Consider the following 16,428-nt stretch of genomic DNA (forward strand, 5'->3'; position numbering starts at 1 on the left):
TCATCATCATTATGGTCTTTCTTGGTATTGAATGGAGCTATAACAAACATAAGGGCCAACATAAGACCCTGAGAAATACTCCTTATGTTTTTTTGAATGACAAGAATATATGAGGGATCCTCTTGACCTTCTTCTCATTTCTGTGTCCCTGACATTATAGCATATTCTGGCATATAGTGATGCAAATAAGATGAATGTTAGAGCTATTGTTGGTGACAAGAACTTAGTGACCATTCTTATATGGGATAATCTTTGAAAGAGAAAGTTCTAAAATAGCTTCAAAGAAATTCAGAGGAAGATAGGCTACTAAGGATGTAGAACTCTCCATGGGAGCCAGATGGCCACGAAGAGAAGCTAGGCCTTGTGGGCAGCTCAAGCCATGAAGGGTCTCAGCTTCGTGGAAAGGTAGAGCCAACTATGACATCCTGGTTGGTGAGTCTGCCTCAGGAAAAAATGACACTGACTGGGTTGAAGGGAAGAAAGGAACTTGGTATGATCATGTACCAGGATAGCTTTGCCAACAGCCCAGCCTATGGTAAGCTCTTTGACACTTGTATCTGGTCGCCTCTAAAGCCGGGACAAATCCAGTAGTAATAAACCATGAGGATAATGTCAGAGTAGAAAGGGTCAGGGTTGGAGAGTTGGGAGAGATTTGTATGTGAGGCATCTAGACACACATACCCAAACAGACACTTTATGAGCTGACCCCCCCCATTTTTCTGACGTCATCCTTACTTCTCTCCCCCCTTACTCTCTGTTCCAGCCATAATTTTCTCTTTACTGTTTTGAAAAACATGAGGTACTTTTCACTTTTGCGGTTTACGTTGACTGTTCTCTCTGCCTGTAATACTCTTCCCCAATCATCCTCATGGCTAGCTCCTTCCCCTTTTTAAATGTCAATTTCTCAACGAGGTCTACCCTGGCCGCCCTATTTAAAATGTAAACCTGCTCCCAACTCGTCCACTCCTGATGTACTTTCATGGCTCAGATGATTAAATAGTACCTACTACTTTCTAATATACTATAACATTTACTTATTTATACTTATTTATTATGTTTTTCATTGTCTGACTCTCTTCACTGCTAGAAATAAGTTCAGTGAGAGCAGGGGTTTCTGTCTGTTTTGTTTACTCACATTTCCAAGCATCTAGCAGAGCACCTGATGTGAAGTAGGTGCTCTATAAATATGTGTTAAGGAAATAAACGATTTACATATTAAAGGGATGAATCTTGATGCACTGTGGAGAGAAGACTTCTGGAGAAGAGTGAGAGGGGAAGCAGGAAGACCAAGTAGGAGCCTAGCATTCTAGTTCAGGTGAGAGGTGACAGCAGCTGAGTAATCCTGTTTCTGGCCCAGTTGCCTTGTCTGAACAGAGCTGGCCTTCCCGTGAGTGATTGCTGTACAATGTGTCCCCGTTTGGTCCTGGCCTTACTCTTAAATCTTGTTGGATAGTATCTCTTTAAAGCCCGGCTTAAATGTTAATATCCATGTGAAGCCACAATGAACTTCTGCCCATCCCAGGCCAAATTCATTACTACCTCGTCTTGTTTTCACAACATCTTGCCCATCCCTTTATATATAACACTCGTTGCACTGTATGAAAATTAGAATACATATCTTAACATAGTCATGAACGTGTGCTTCTCCTGCCAGATTGTGAGGCCCCTGAGAAGAATGAATATGTTTTATTGGTTTTTATCTTTGTAACTAAAACAAGTTTAATGCCTGCCTGTGGTAAATGGTCAGGAAATAAATAACAATTAGTTTAGATCCAGATTGATTAATTTCATTTTAAAGAGGGATATCTTTTTGTCTTAAACTATTAATTTAATCGTGTGGTAACAATTGATGTAAAATGATTATTTTTGAAAGAAGTCATGCATTTTTACAATTTTTAAAGTCATTTTTTTAAAGTGAACGAGAGGAGCTACAATTTCTGCAATTGAATTTTTTTAAATGTAGAATAGTTCAAACATAATAGTTTGCATTTTGGTTTTGGTTTTGTTTTTTTCCCAGAAGAAGAAAATCAGAATTTGAGGCAATCGCTCATTAGGTCCCAAGTTTCTGGTCTGGAAGGTTAAGCATGTCTTCAGCTCCAAAGGAGCAGATTAAACCAGCTGTGCTGTCAGCTTGAGGCATTTGGAAGCTGGCCAGAACTGCCTAAGAATTTTTTTTTTCCTTCTTATTCTCTTCCTTTCTGCCAGGCTGGCTCAGTGAGTCCATTTGCAGAATCAAATGAAAATCAATCCCTTTTATGCAAACCTTCCTGAAGCAGCAGAGCTATGTTTGGTCACAAGAGCAGAGGTTCGTGCAGTGAAAGCTCTTGTGGTGATTTCTCTCCACCCAGGGCTCGCCAAGAGCCACTCCACCATGCAGTGATGAAAGGGAGGATCAAACAGCTCTCTCAAAGCTCAGCTCCATCAGACTGCCCTTTTCTAAATATAGCGCACTTCAGTAAACACCACTGTGAATGTGCAGTGTGCCTGCTGGGGAATACATTGCCACCACCATCAAAATTTTACGTATGCATGTACATATCTAGATCTTATTGGACCCTCTTTCATCAACGAAAATACTAAGCAAATTGTCTTTTTATTTTAAACTTTGACATTCCATCAGTTTCTGCTCAGTGCTTTAGATAAATTAACTTGAGAGAAAGGGCTCTGAATGACGGAAGGTTGAATGAATGAAGTTTAACCACAGACAAGGTTGAGTTCTCCGAAATTCTTGAAAATATTACTGTAGGCCAGGTTACTGAGGTCCACGGCCCTGTGTCCAGGATATGACACTTTGCCAGTCAAATAAGGACTGGGTTCATCAAATGAAGACATTGCATTGCTTTAGACAGATTCTCCTGAGCAGTGTTTCTGATATAATTATAAAAATGTGTTCTGTTTTGTTATCTGAAGTCCCCAGTGGTGAAGGTGCTGTCCTTATTTTTGGTTTACATTCACCTTTGATCCTGATGGAAATTATACATCTTTGTTCTGGAGCCAGCACCTGGTCCTTAGGCTTCGGTTCACCCTCCCCTAAAAAAAGATCAGGTGAGAAAGCATACGAAGTGTGCAAAACTCAACAATGGTTTAGGACATGCACCAAGAACGTGGTCTCCAGTGGGAGCCCTAGGGATCACCATCAGAGGATGTGAAGGTTCAAACTGACTTTGACCCACGAAGCCCCCATGCGGGTGGGAGAGACGTGGAAATCTAGGGGTGACGCTTTCTGAGGTGAACTCCCCTCACCACTGGGCTCAACCACTTTAGTTTTTACATGGAAGAAAGTTTGGAACCTCAGTGATTCATGACTCCCTCCATGTATGGTTTTTAATACCTGTGATTTGGGGCTGGTGTGGTTTTTCATTACTCTACACACCAATTTCTACTTCATTCATCTATCAAGTCAACTCAACACGTTAGGATCCCAGTTTTAGAAAAAAAATCTTTCAGTCTTGAATCAGACAGAGAAAGAAATAAAACATGAGATAATGCTGGCCAAATGTGAGAGATGTAGATTCTGATAGACAGGACCAAAGAGGGAAAGTTAAGATCCCCAAAAAGACTTACAAAATATACATTAAGGGTGGTTTTCTTCTTTACAAAAGGATTCCTCAGTAGGTTCCTTTAAATCAGAATTACGGAGACCAAAGCTGTCAAGTGGTGGAAAGAATCAAAAAGTCTTAATTAATGTCCCAGCTACACCATTCATTAGCTATGTGACCTTGAGCACTTGTCAGTTAACATTTTTGAGCTTCTGTTTTCTCTTCTATAAATGGAGATAACAGCACCTACTTCACAGACCTGTTAGGATCAAATGAGATAATTTGTGTAGAAGCACTTGGTTAACATAACTCATTTATCTGTGAGTTCAGTGAACGTTCAGGGAGCACGTACTATGTGCCAGGCACCATTAGGCACTGATATTATGATCTGCACAGCATGTGACACTTTCATTTGCAATCTTCGTCTCTTAGAAACTTCCAACTTGGTTTGTATGTAGTATAATCCCAACTTCTCAGAAATATATCAACTGGCGGGAATTTCCTGGCGGTCCAGTAGTTAGGACTCGGAGTTTTCACTGCCGATGGCCTGGGTTCAATCCCTGGTCAGGGAACTAAGATCCCGCAAGCCATGCAGCATGGCCAAAAAAAAGGAAAAAAAAAAGAAAAGAAAAGAAAGAAAAGAAAAGAAAAAAGAAATATATCAGCTGGGTAAAGTGAAAGAAAATAACACACATTTATTTACCTTTTGTATATTTCATATGCACCACGAATTATGAACAAAGGGTCTACTTCTAGAAGACTTACCATCCTTATTGAAATGAGAAGTTTTGGGACTCTCAGACTTTCCCAAACACAGAACGGAAACGAAACACCTCTTAGTGTGTGGGCGCAGATGTTACTGAGGGGCTGGCCATTCTGAAGACTCTTCCACGTTCCTCTGCAGTCTGTACCTTGGGCACATAGCAGGGCATCCTTGTTGGGGCTGGTTTCTATATTCCAGAGCCAGGCTGTATTGAAGGAAGTTCTGCCTCAGTCTGTTCTGATGTCAAGTGCCTTGTACGACCTCCCTGTGTCCTTCCTCAGCTGCTGAGAGCCCACTGCCACCGGCCCTCCTCTCCTCCCTCAGCCCTGTGTGAAGCAAGGACGGTCTCGGTCTTGCATTAGATCCTGAAAGCGACCATCAGTAATCTTGCCTTACCCTCACCTCTTCTATTTAGTAGGACTTATATGCTGCACATAACATTTCTCAAGCAGCTTTGCGGACTACGTCTAGAAACTTCTGTTTGCACAGTCATAGGGAGAGGGAGGGTAGCATTGCACGACTTCAAGAGATTTTAAACACATTGCGGTCTGTGTCAGCGGCATCTCCCGGAGCTGTGCAGTGCACAGCCTGGCAGCCACACCTGGTAGCCTTGATAGGAAAACTAGAAGCTTGGGAAGATTCCCTGCAATTGAATCTGAAGCTTGATCACATGTGAAATCCACACTCTGTCTGTCCCCCAAAATTGTTTTGACCACTTGAATCTAGCTTTCTAGCCAGCAGTGGAAAGAGTTCTGTCTAAGTACAGGCATGCTTAATGCCTTGCAATCTCTCTCCTCTCCTTTATCCAAATAGTCAGATAGTCACCACCTTAGTGCAGGTCTCTGTCATCTCTCCCCTGAGTTCCTGTAGGCACCTCCTATCTGGTCTCCCTGCTTTCTGTCCCACCTCCCATCACCATCCATTTGCTAGTGTTGACAGGGTGACCCATCTCAATCACAAATCCGCTCATGTCGTGCCTCTGCTTGCAATCCTTTAATACCTTTCCATCGCCTTCAGGATAAAATCCAGACTCCTTAGCATGGATATAGGACCCTTCATGATTCTGGCTCGTGTACTGGTCTTCTGCTCCTGAAACACCGTACTGGCCCAAGTCAAGCCCAGGCCTTTGTGTCTAACATTTGCTTTGCCTAGAATGCCCTTTCACCCCCTGCCCCGCCCCCTCCTCCTGACCAAACCCAGCTCAGATGTTGAAGACAAAAGCAGGGACCAGGCAGTCAGCAATGAAACTATCTCTTCAGCCCACAAAGTGTGGAATCTTGAAGAAAGGTCAGGAAGAAAGTCATAGCTGGCCCTGCACACGCTGGTTCACAGGGGCTAGATGCTGGTGGCAGGAAGTTCAGAGAGCTCTGCGGAGAGCAAGGCCGTGCTGAGTCTATCTCACTGCTTTCCTTCCTGGCTGCTGGGCCGCCACACAGAGATAACTAGATGGCAGAAAGACCCCAGAGGCACAGCCTCAAGTTGCCTGGAAAATAAAAGTCAGAAAATGTAGCAGAAAAATTTAAGTTCAGGAACCAGAAAAACTGAGTTCCGGTCACAGTATCTTTAGATCTCAGCTTATCATTTTATTGTGAAAGGACTGACTCAGTGGGAGACTTTCATATTGTGCTTCATACAGCCCTCGGGGTTTCCAGATGTTTTTCAAGGGCCACATCAGGGGAAGAGATGTCGAGGGAGTGGATGCAGGTCCCCCAGAGCATCCCCACTCTTGTCCGATATTCTGTTCCTCTGTGTAAGATCGCATCTGAAGAAAGGGTTATGTTGCTTAAAATGCATTGGAAAACCTGAAAAGAGATGAATACACAGCAGACATTTCATGAACCGACATACGCTTCATCTTCTCCCAGGGTTAAGGAGGACTTGTTGACCGATGTGGTCAGTGGGAACTGGGCACTGCTTGTGGCTGTTCCTTCAGCAGCCTACCTCCTCTGTTCCCTCCAGCTGGGCTGCATACCGTCCGAGGATCAGTTGGACTTTGTCCCCAAGCCCATCAGTGCCAGTTGTGCTTATGATTTTGATTGTATTCTTTTAATTACATATTATATACACCAGTGTAATACAGTGAAATGAGTTTCACGAGTATTTCTATGAATGCTAAGGAGAAAGCTTTGGAAAGACAATGAAAACAAGTCACTAAAACTATTGCTATGGAATTACGTGTGAGCAAGTTGATTCTTTGGGGAAAGACTGTAAACACCTAGATGGAATCTACTCTCAGATTGTTTCACAGGTATCTTGGAGTTCTAATTCCACTTTAAAGAAACCCAGCCGGGGAATTGTGCATGGGGCATCAGAAAGTGGGGTTCACCTGTAAGAGGCAACAACACAACTCCAAGCAGTGTGTCCACACTCAAAAGAAGACCTGGGGCTTCCCTGGTGGCGCAGTGGTTGAGTCCGCCTGCCGATGCAGGGGACACGGGTTCGTGCCCCGGTCGGGGAAGATCCCACGTGCCGCGGAGCGGCTGGGCCCGTGAGCCATGGCTGCTGAGCCTGCGCGTCCAGAGCCTGTGCTCCGCAACGGGAGAGGCCACAGCAGTGAGAGGCCCGCGTACCGCAAAAAAAAAAAAGAAGACCTGGCCCTAAATTAGACACTGGAAAATAGACATCTATGTTTTAAGGTAACATAAAATATTTAAATATATATGCATATTATTTTTATCATTTTCCACTTCGATTTTTTCAATTATCTGATAGTCTGACCACCAATGTATGTTTGTGTATATATCTAGAGACAGACTAGAAAATATTCTTTCTGTAAAAACAAACAAACAAACACAAAAACAAACCCAGAGCAACAGCCCAGGATCCGAGGTTCTGTTGGCATTTTTCCTCCAAACAGAGAAGACACTTCTATCGAAGTGGACCTTGACTGGCCTTGCATTTGTGCAGCTGTCAGGCTCAGCGGCCACTATAACACAGACAACACGGTCGTTTCCAACTTCAACAGGTGTCCCTGATTTTTAGTCTTTCTTAAATTTCAGCAGAGACTGCAGTATGATCATGGAAAAAAAAATTTTGGACTAGAAGAAGAAAGATAGTCGAGGGTGCGGAATGAATGGTGTGCCCTGGGGGCCTCTCTAACTGGTCGGTACATTTGTGGTACCAGAGGGCTCTTCTTGGCAAACCCAGTATCAGGAAGATTTACTGATTCTGCTTTCAACTGTGATCAGTCACTGAATGACTTAGCTCGTTTGCGTCAGGTAGTGACAGCACATCTACCACACAAATCCATCTCTGCCCAGTGGTAGTTGTAACTGTTTACAGCAAAATCTGCATTACTAGAGGTCAACAGAAATGTACCAACTGGGTGGGCATTGGCCTAAAAAGAGTAATACATTAGTGAAAGGAAGATGCCCTATTTCAGTTGGTGGAGGTACAGCCATTGTGCAATCTGAGTGTGGATCCCTGGTATGTAAAGCAGTTTTGTGAAAGAATAATAATTTATTTTATTAGGAGTTTCTATGACCTGTAATTAAATTACAACCTTTAGTAAACAAATCAAGAGCTTAGTGCCTTAAATTATAGATCAGGCATGAGCTCCCAGAGTGGCATCTTGGCCCAAGTAGAATTCCACCTGGGAAAGTGGACTAGGTCTCAAAAAACCTCCAAAAAGTAAATCTCCCCTACATCCAGCCACTCTCTGATCTCCGCAGCCCCTCTTCTTTATGATAGCCATTGTCTCAGTTCGACAGATTTTATGTATATTAAAATATGTTTTCTTTTTATAACACAGTTGAAATCACATTTTATATACGTTCTGCAACTTGCTTTATGTGTCTTATTTTTTACGCTATACCTTGGTGCAGAGTTCTCTTCATAACCAAAGATTATTTAGCTAGCTAGCTCATGTCATACTTTAACGAGGGAATATGGGCATAGTGGGGAAAAAAAGCATGAAACCAGTACAGAAGGATACAACTTTTTCAAAAACTGCTGACAACATGAGAGATACAAGAGATCATGTGAGGGGTGGGGAAGGGGCTGACATCTGAGAGGAAGACATTTTCTTTTTAACATCTTTATTGGAGTATAATTGCTTTACAATGGTGTGTTAGCTTATGCTGTATAACAAAGTGACTCAGTTATATATATACATATGTTCCCATATCTCTTCCCTCTTGCGTCTCCCTCCCTCCCACCCTCCCTATCCCACCCCTCTAGGTGGTCACAAAGCACCGAGCTGATCTCCCTGTGCTATGCAGCTGCTTCCGACTAGCTATCTGTTTTACATTTGGTAGTGTATATATGTCCATGCCACTGTCTCACTTCGTCCCAGCTTACCCTTCCCCCTCCCCGTGTCCTCAAGTCCATTCTCTAGTAGGTCTGTGTCTTTATTCCCGTCTTGCCCTTAGGTTCTTCATGACCCTTTTTTTTCCTTAGATTCCATATATATGTGTTAGCATACAGTATTTGTTTTTCTCTTTCTGACTTACTTCACTCTGTAGGACAGACTCTAGGTCCATCCACCTCACTACAAATAACTCAATTCGTTTCTTTTTACGGCTGAGTAATATTCCATTGTACACATGTGCCACATCTTCTTTATCCATTCATCTGTTGATGGACACTTAGGTTGCTTCCATGTCCTGGCTATTGTAAATAGAGCTGCAATGAACATTGTGGTACATGACTCATTTTGAATTATGGTTTTCTCAGGGTATATGCCCAGTAGTGGGATTGCTGGGTAGACATGTCTTTTAAGAGCAGGGATAGGCCTGCTGTGATGAGCCTTACCACCTTCTGTGAAAAGCAGGGCTAACCTCAGTCTCAACGAGGCTTCATTTTCCAGGGAGCAACCTGTAGAACAGAACTTGAGGAATATCAGGAAATGTCTTCCAGCACTGTCATTATCCCCAGCTCATCTCTGCTAGTTTATAGCACCTCAAGTAAGGTACTAATTAAGTAGGAGTCAGAGTTTTTGAACGCCAGGCTTTCTGGTGAAGTGGGAGTCAAGCTATTATGAGGGCTCTTTATTCCCTTGGTTAATATTTTTCCTTTCCTCCAGGACTGTGCTTACTCTTTGTGGGGAAGCTGAGAGAGTTTAATGGAGGCCTCTGTATTAACAGGGCCAACTGGAGCACAGTTCTTAAGGAGATGAAGAGTCTTGGGTGTCTTTACCTTCCATCAGCATGGATGGAGTTGTTGGATTCTACAAAAAGGGCATTGGCTTTGGGGTCAGACCACGGGCTTCGGTTCAAATCCAGGGTCTACTACCTACTAGCCATGTGACCGAGGCATGACTTAATCCTTCAAGCATATATTTACTCATATGTAAGATGAGGGATATTAATAATATAATAATATATAATATTATATATAATAATATATATAATATATATAATATATAATAATATATAATAATAATAAATATAATATTATAATATGATCCCATTATAGGGCTATTGGTAGAAGTCACTCAGATAACGTATGTTCTCATGGGTCAGGTCCCTAACCACACTGGGTCAGGCACTGTGCTAGATTTCCAGAGATTGGACACATGTTAAACACGTGGTGGTCAGTCACTAGAGACTTGTTGAGCTGACACGATCTCCTAAAGTAATAGGGAGACTCAAAAATAAAACAAATAAATAAACACCATCGTCAAAAGGGCTTTGGAACTGTGTTATGAGACAGTAGATTAAATAGCTCTTTCCACATAAGTTCCACAGGCCTTCTTCCCCAGAAACAGAAACAGAGAGAAGTAGGGAGAAGAAAAATAAGATTTCTTGAGACTAAAAAAAAGATTCATAGAAATAATGTATGTAATACGTCTACTGCAGCATGATTATTAATGAAAAATTCCATTGTGAAGGGTCACAGCTTAAACCCTGGCCCTGTTCTCTTTGGATGCAGATACTGAGGACAGTGTTTCTCAACCTCGGCACTATCGACATTTTGGGATAGATATGGCTTTGTTGTTGGGGGCTGCCCCATGCTTCTTAATGTGTTTAGCAGCACACCTAGCCTCTACCCACTAGATGCCAGTAGCACCCTCCTCCAAGTTTGACAGCCAAAAACGTCTCCAGACATTGCCAAATATCCCACGGGGGATAAAATTGCTCCTAGCTGAGAACCAGGGCTCTAGGGTCTATTTGACCAAAGAACTTAAGAAAAAATATATCCCCAAGGAAGAGACTCAGTACCCAGGCTTAGCCCAATAGCAACACCTCAGTTGCTGGGACACTTCTGAGTGTGGGTGTTTCTGCCACCCAGATCTGACCTCCAGTCCAGCTGCATATTTGTGCCCAAAGGGGGACAGGACTACAAAAATTGGAAAGATCTGCTTTCACGGAAGTGTCTCCGAGACATTGAGAAATATCCCTCCTTGCCATTGCTCCCTCCTGCTAGCTTTCCTCTAGCCACCCCGCCCCTTTGATATTCCGCAAACATACTGTATTAATTGTGTCTTTTATTCTGTACTTTGGCATCTTGGGGCTTGCTGACCCTGGTGGGACTCCCATCCAAGGGCTAGGCAATTTCTAGAGAGAGCAAACAGCTTGTCTGTGAGTGTGCTCTCCTATGCAAACCAACCAACCCAGAGCCCATACCACCAACTGCCCCCTTGCACACTCAGGGCAACTATCATATTTCCCTGCTCTAACCACCTCAAGACCAGATACCAGACAAGTAGGGACAGTCCCTCTTGCCCAGAGCCTGCTGTAACTATTCAAACTAGCCAGTTCTAAGCTGCATACCCTCCTTGCCCGTTCCTTCCCACAGAAACCATGATAAAGGCTCTTCCACGTGTTTCTCCCTTGCTCCCTCAGCCTCCAACCCTTGTGCTTCTCCGTGTGTCCCTTCCTCGTGGGATCTGTGAGCATAAGAAATGATCTTTTCAATAGCAATTGTCTCCTGTTCCATTGGCCTCTCCATACCTGGAAAGTAACGGAACCTACTTTTAAAAACACCATGTTGTAGACGTTCATAGCTCCAGGGCTTTCTCCGGTTCTTCAAGCACACCTGCCGCTCCTACCATGGAGCGTTTGCCCTTGCTATTCCTTCTGCCAGAGATGACCCTCTTTCTTCAGAACCCCTCCCCCCAGACCTAGCGAGCCCACCCATACCCACATCTCATCTCAACAGCACCTCCCTCACAGAACTTCCCTGAGACCCAGCCTGGGTCAAGTCCCTTTCGCATTGTTCTCAGGGCATGCTACTTTTTCTTTGTGGCACTTAACATAGCTTGTGTTTGATTCCCTGGGCGATGGTATGATTCAGGTTTGGTTTCCTCCATAAGACTGGAAACACCAAGAGAGCAGCAGCTCTGCCTATTTTTCCTCACTTTTGCATTCTCAGTGCACTACCCGGTACATGCTATGTGTTCAATATTTGTTGACTGAATGAATGGATGAATCCCTTGGGGACTCCTAGAAATAAGAGGTGGAGCCTTTGAAGAGAACCTGAAGCCCAGCAAAAAAAAGTTGGAAGAGAGTCAGAGAAACGTATTTTATTATTGTTAACATGGCTTCATTTTCCCCAGGCAGCTGGATCGTAAGAGACAACATAAAGTTGACAACATAAGGTGTTAAATAAATTGTGGTATATACACATGACGGAATATCATACAAGCGTCAGAAATCATCTTTGCAATCTAAGTGTCTCATACTTATGTCATAGTCATAAAGAAACACTATGTAGTTATTCAAGTTATATTGCAAATTTAATTTTTTTTTTTTTTGCGGTACGCGGGCCTCTCCCTGTCGTGGCCTCTCCCATTGCGGAGCACAGGCTCCGGACGCACAGGCTCAGCGGCCATGGCTCACCGACCCAGCCGCTCCGCGGCATGTGGGATCCTCCCAGACCGGGGCACGAACCCGTGTCCCCTGCATCGGCAGGCGGACTCTCAACCACTGCACCACCAGGGAAGCCCGCAAATTTAATTGTGTTAACATGTGAAAATGATCCTGACATATTATTCAGTTTAAAAAAAAAAACAGGTTTTAGAACAATTTGTAGAGGTTGATATTGCCTTGTTTAAAATTAGTATGAAATTATAAATATGTGCTTATGATACGCCAGGCACTGTGGAAAACATTTTCCCTTTATATCAAGTATCTTATACTTATATAAGTATCCTTACAAGGAAGATAATATTATTAGTAGAGATTTTAAAGATAAGAAAATGAAGCTTTTAGAGGTAGAACACTTGTCTATGGCTCAGAGATAACTATATTATTAGTGATCTTCTCCAGTTAGTTAGGACTATTTGCTTTCTCTATTTGCTAAATTTTCTTCAAATAAACATGAGTTAATTTAATTTTGCAATAAAACATAATAAATTTTAAAATACATTTAAATGTTTTTAATGGCAAAAATGTTCTTTATGCAGTATTTATTGTCAGATAAGACAATAAGATAAATTTTATATACAGGAGACCTTCAATTATGTTTTCTAAAATGCTGAGAGAACGTACTGGAAGGAAATGGATACAACTGTTATAAATGAGTCTTTTTTTCTCTCTTTATTTAGGCGTGTTAATTTCCCAGATTTCTTACAATGACTTTGTATTTGCCGTCACTATTAAGCAAAGTTGCCAAAGTTGCCTACTGTGGAGCAGTTAGCCCTGAGATGCTTTAACTTCAGGCCAATTCCCCAAAAAGTATCTGAGGCAATTTCAACTCTCCTCCCACAGTGTCAGGTGTGCAAGAAAGAGATTGAAAATGTTTTCCTATAGCAATATTCATTTTTATTTCAAATCTTCACTTTCCAAGAATGGAAAATCTTGGTCTCAATACATTTCACTCTCCTTCATTTCCAGCCCACCTCTTCCTTCACCTCTGTCTGCACCCCCATCCCAGGGATTAACCGCAGTGTTTTAGCACATCTCGGATATCAGGGAAAGAGTTACATATGTTAGTATTTCAGAAATATTATCCTACCTCACATCAGCGGTGCTGAAACACTGAAACAAGCAATCTTGATCCCAAACCAGACCAACCTGGATGTACCCGTCTGAGTGATTGGCCTTTGCGGGGCAGGACTAAATTATAAAATCCATCCTCCTGTGACTTAGTCAGCCAGGCCGACAAGAGCTCTCTTTCCTCAGGTTGAGAGTTTACTGTCAAATGGAGATAGAATCCTCTTTACCTAGAAAGGGTGGTCACACCAGGTCATCCTGGAGGGAACTAAAAGAGTACATTGAAACCTAAGCGGACAGCTGCTTTTGCCTAGTAAGTAGTCTTTCTGCTCTAGAGCAGATGGTGTTGGCAGTGCCACGCAAGTCACTCTGGAAAGACACAAACACATTTAAAAGTTGGCTTTGACGTTCCACATTGAATATCCTTTGAGTTTGTACCTACATTTAGAAAATATATCTTTTTGAGTTCACATATATATATTGTATATGTATATATATATCTTTGAGTTTGATACATACATGATATTGTATGCCCATATCACTAGCATTTATGTGATGTTTACTTGGCAGGCGGGTCTGTCCGTGAATTTTCAATGCCTGTCTAATCCAGCACTTGGCACACACTGGGCGCTCAGTATCTCTCTGCTGTATCGATGATAAACAGAATCCACCTTTTCATAAAAGGTGAATGTCCACAGATAATATGCACATAGCTATGACACAATTCAAAAGTATTTTACCTATAAAATGACCCCTGGGGAGTCTTAGGGAAAAGAGTGTAACTAGCTGCTTTTCCCAGAGCTCCAGAGTTGGAGCAGAGTTACCTGGCTGCAGGAGTCCACCTGGAGTAGAAAATACTTAGAGCTGCGCCATGCTGAGTGTGGGGAGGAGGGAGTTCCTCGCGTCATCCTCGGGTATACCAGGTTCAGACCAGAGTGGAGGCATGCCAGGGGACCCGCAGAGAGTCAGCTTCAAGAGCAGCTTATCTCACAACTCAGGAAAGCCTCAGGTAGAAGAGCATCCCTAGATATCCTAGGACCAGCCAGAAGTACACAGGTGGTGACTCCTCATAATGGCTGTGAAGTAGGAGATAGATGGGCCCCTGGGCTGGCAGCTGGCATTTGTCAGGTGGAGTAAAATGGAAGCTTTGTTCTCCCCAGATGCTCCAAGGACAAAGCTAGTGGCAGAAGCTGAGCTCTGCTGAAGTAAAGAGATAAGATGACCACTCCTGAGGTCGAGGAACGCTTCCCTGTCTGCACATGCGCAGGAAGGCTCCTTGGGGGGGTCAAAAAGGGAGAGGCCACCACCCCATGATACGTGTGGACATGCACCCACAGACCTCTGCGGTGGGATCCATCTTAGCAAAATGTTGCGTACCTGTGTCAGGGAGGGTCCTGGGACCAGTCAGGTGAAAAAAGAAACAAGATAATTGGCCAAATGTAAACAAAGACCCGGAAGGACTGTCCCATATAAGGGATTTTAATCTCCTCTTTACTGCGCCCCTCATTCAGGACTCCCGCACTCCTCTCCGGGTGTGTATTTCTGCCTAGCTAACTTCTGCCTTAAATAAGTAAACTTTCTCTGTGTGCTCTCCCATACGTTGTGCTGTGTCTCTAATAATAAACTTTGTACCTGTTTTTATATTTTTTGCCTCCTTGAAACATTCTTGTTTTCAAAGGGGGGAAAGAGCTAGGGCCCCTTTGCTTCTAGCCTCTAGCCCCTGGTGGTCGGGTGGCTAGGAGTCCTGGTTTTCATCCAGGCTTCCCAGGTTCAATTCCTGGGCAGGGAACTAAGATCTCTCTTAGGACCACTCACTGCTGTCTCTCCGAGATCAGCTGTAGAGTGTTAGCCTGTACTCTTCAGAACCTGGTATTAGAATCAGACAAAAATCCAAGCTCAAATATAGATCTCATAAAGAGTTTAGGTATTTGGAACTTGGTGTCTGTGGACACCCTCTGTTTTCATTATCATCGTCATGATCGTTAACTTTGCAATTACATTTATTTGAACACCTACACACCAGGCACAGTGCCAAGTACTTTGTTTCTAATCATTGCAACCTCTCTGGACGTTTTCATTATCTCCACATTACAAAAGAAAACATGTGCCCCAGAGAGGGCTTACATCTAGGAATGGGCTTGCCTTCTCAGCTCAAAAATCTATTACTGGAATCCAAAAAAAAAAAAAGGTTCTGAAGAACCTAGGGACGGGACATGAGTAAAGACGCAGACGTAGAGAATGGACTTGAGGACACAGGGAGGGGAAGGGGAAGCTGGGACGAAGTGAGAGAGTGGCATGGACTTATATATACACTACCAAATGTAAGATAGATAGCTAGTGGGAAGCAGCCGCATAGCACAGGGAGATCAGCTCGGTGCTTTGTGACCGCCTGGAGGGGTGGGATAGGGAGGGTGGGAGGGAGACACAAGAGGGAGGGGATATGGGGATTTATGTATACGTATAGCTTCACTTTGTTATAAAGCAGAAACTAACACACCATTGTAAACAATTATACTCCAATAAAGATGTTAAAATAATTAAAGTAAAAAAAAATCCATTGCTGACTCCCCGTTACCTAAAGTTCCCATTTGTATCTATATTTCAAAGAACCCCAGATGGAGCCACAGAGGTACCTCAGGAGTCGTCTCAAGGCAAGTCACAGAGTTCCTCCCTGAAGCACACATTTGATGAAGCTTCCCTGATTTCATCTATTTCCAATAATAGGCAGTCATGTAAGGTTTCATTTCATTTCTTCAGGGCTCTGCTCTGATATTTGATAAAAATAACAGAAAGAAAGAAAGGAAGAGATTGAAATAGGAAGGGTAGGAGGGAAAGACGAAAAACGACTGGCCTAAAGAAGAAAATCTAAACTTCTTAATTTTGGCATTTCCAGACCTTCAGAAACTTTCCCCAGGATATCATCCCTTAAGGAACCACAATCTCTATTGCGGTACGCGGGCCTCTCCCGTTGCGGAGCACAGGCTCCGGACGCGCAGGCTCAGCGGCCATGGCTCACGGGCCCAGCCGCTCCGCGGCACGTGGGATCCTCCCGGACCGGGGCACGAACCCGTGTCCCCTGCATCGGCAGGCAGACTCTCAACCACTGCACCACCAGGGAAGCCCGACAATCTCTATTCTTGACCACTTTTACTCCTGCTTTTAAAATTGTAAAGCAAAAGCAACTTAGTTTGAAGAAGAGCAGAGGAAGTGAGAGAATTTAAATTCTGTGTCCTGTCTGATCTTCAACAGA

At 43.3% G+C, this 16,428-nt stretch overlaps 1 protein-coding gene across 1 annotated transcript in view; it reads right to left on the reverse strand.

The window, feature by feature from the left end:
• Positions 1–5,958: 5,958 nt before the first annotated feature.
• Positions 5,959–16,428, reverse strand: part of LAMTOR3 (late endosomal/lysosomal adaptor, MAPK and MTOR activator 3) — a 136,240-nt gene continuing 125,770 nt past the window's right edge. Inside the window, exon 8 of the mRNA XM_060012029.1 lies at positions 5,959–6,104. Within this exon, the coding sequence (XP_059868012.1) occupies positions 5,974–6,104 (131 nt within the window). The 3' untranslated portion in view covers positions 5,959–5,973. The remainder of the gene's footprint in view (positions 6,105–16,428) is intronic.

This window comes from Delphinus delphis, chromosome 5 (genome assembly GCF_949987515.2).
Source record: "Delphinus delphis chromosome 5, mDelDel1.2, whole genome shotgun sequence".
NCBI classification, from domain to species: Eukaryota; Metazoa; Chordata; class Mammalia; order Artiodactyla; family Delphinidae; genus Delphinus; species Delphinus delphis.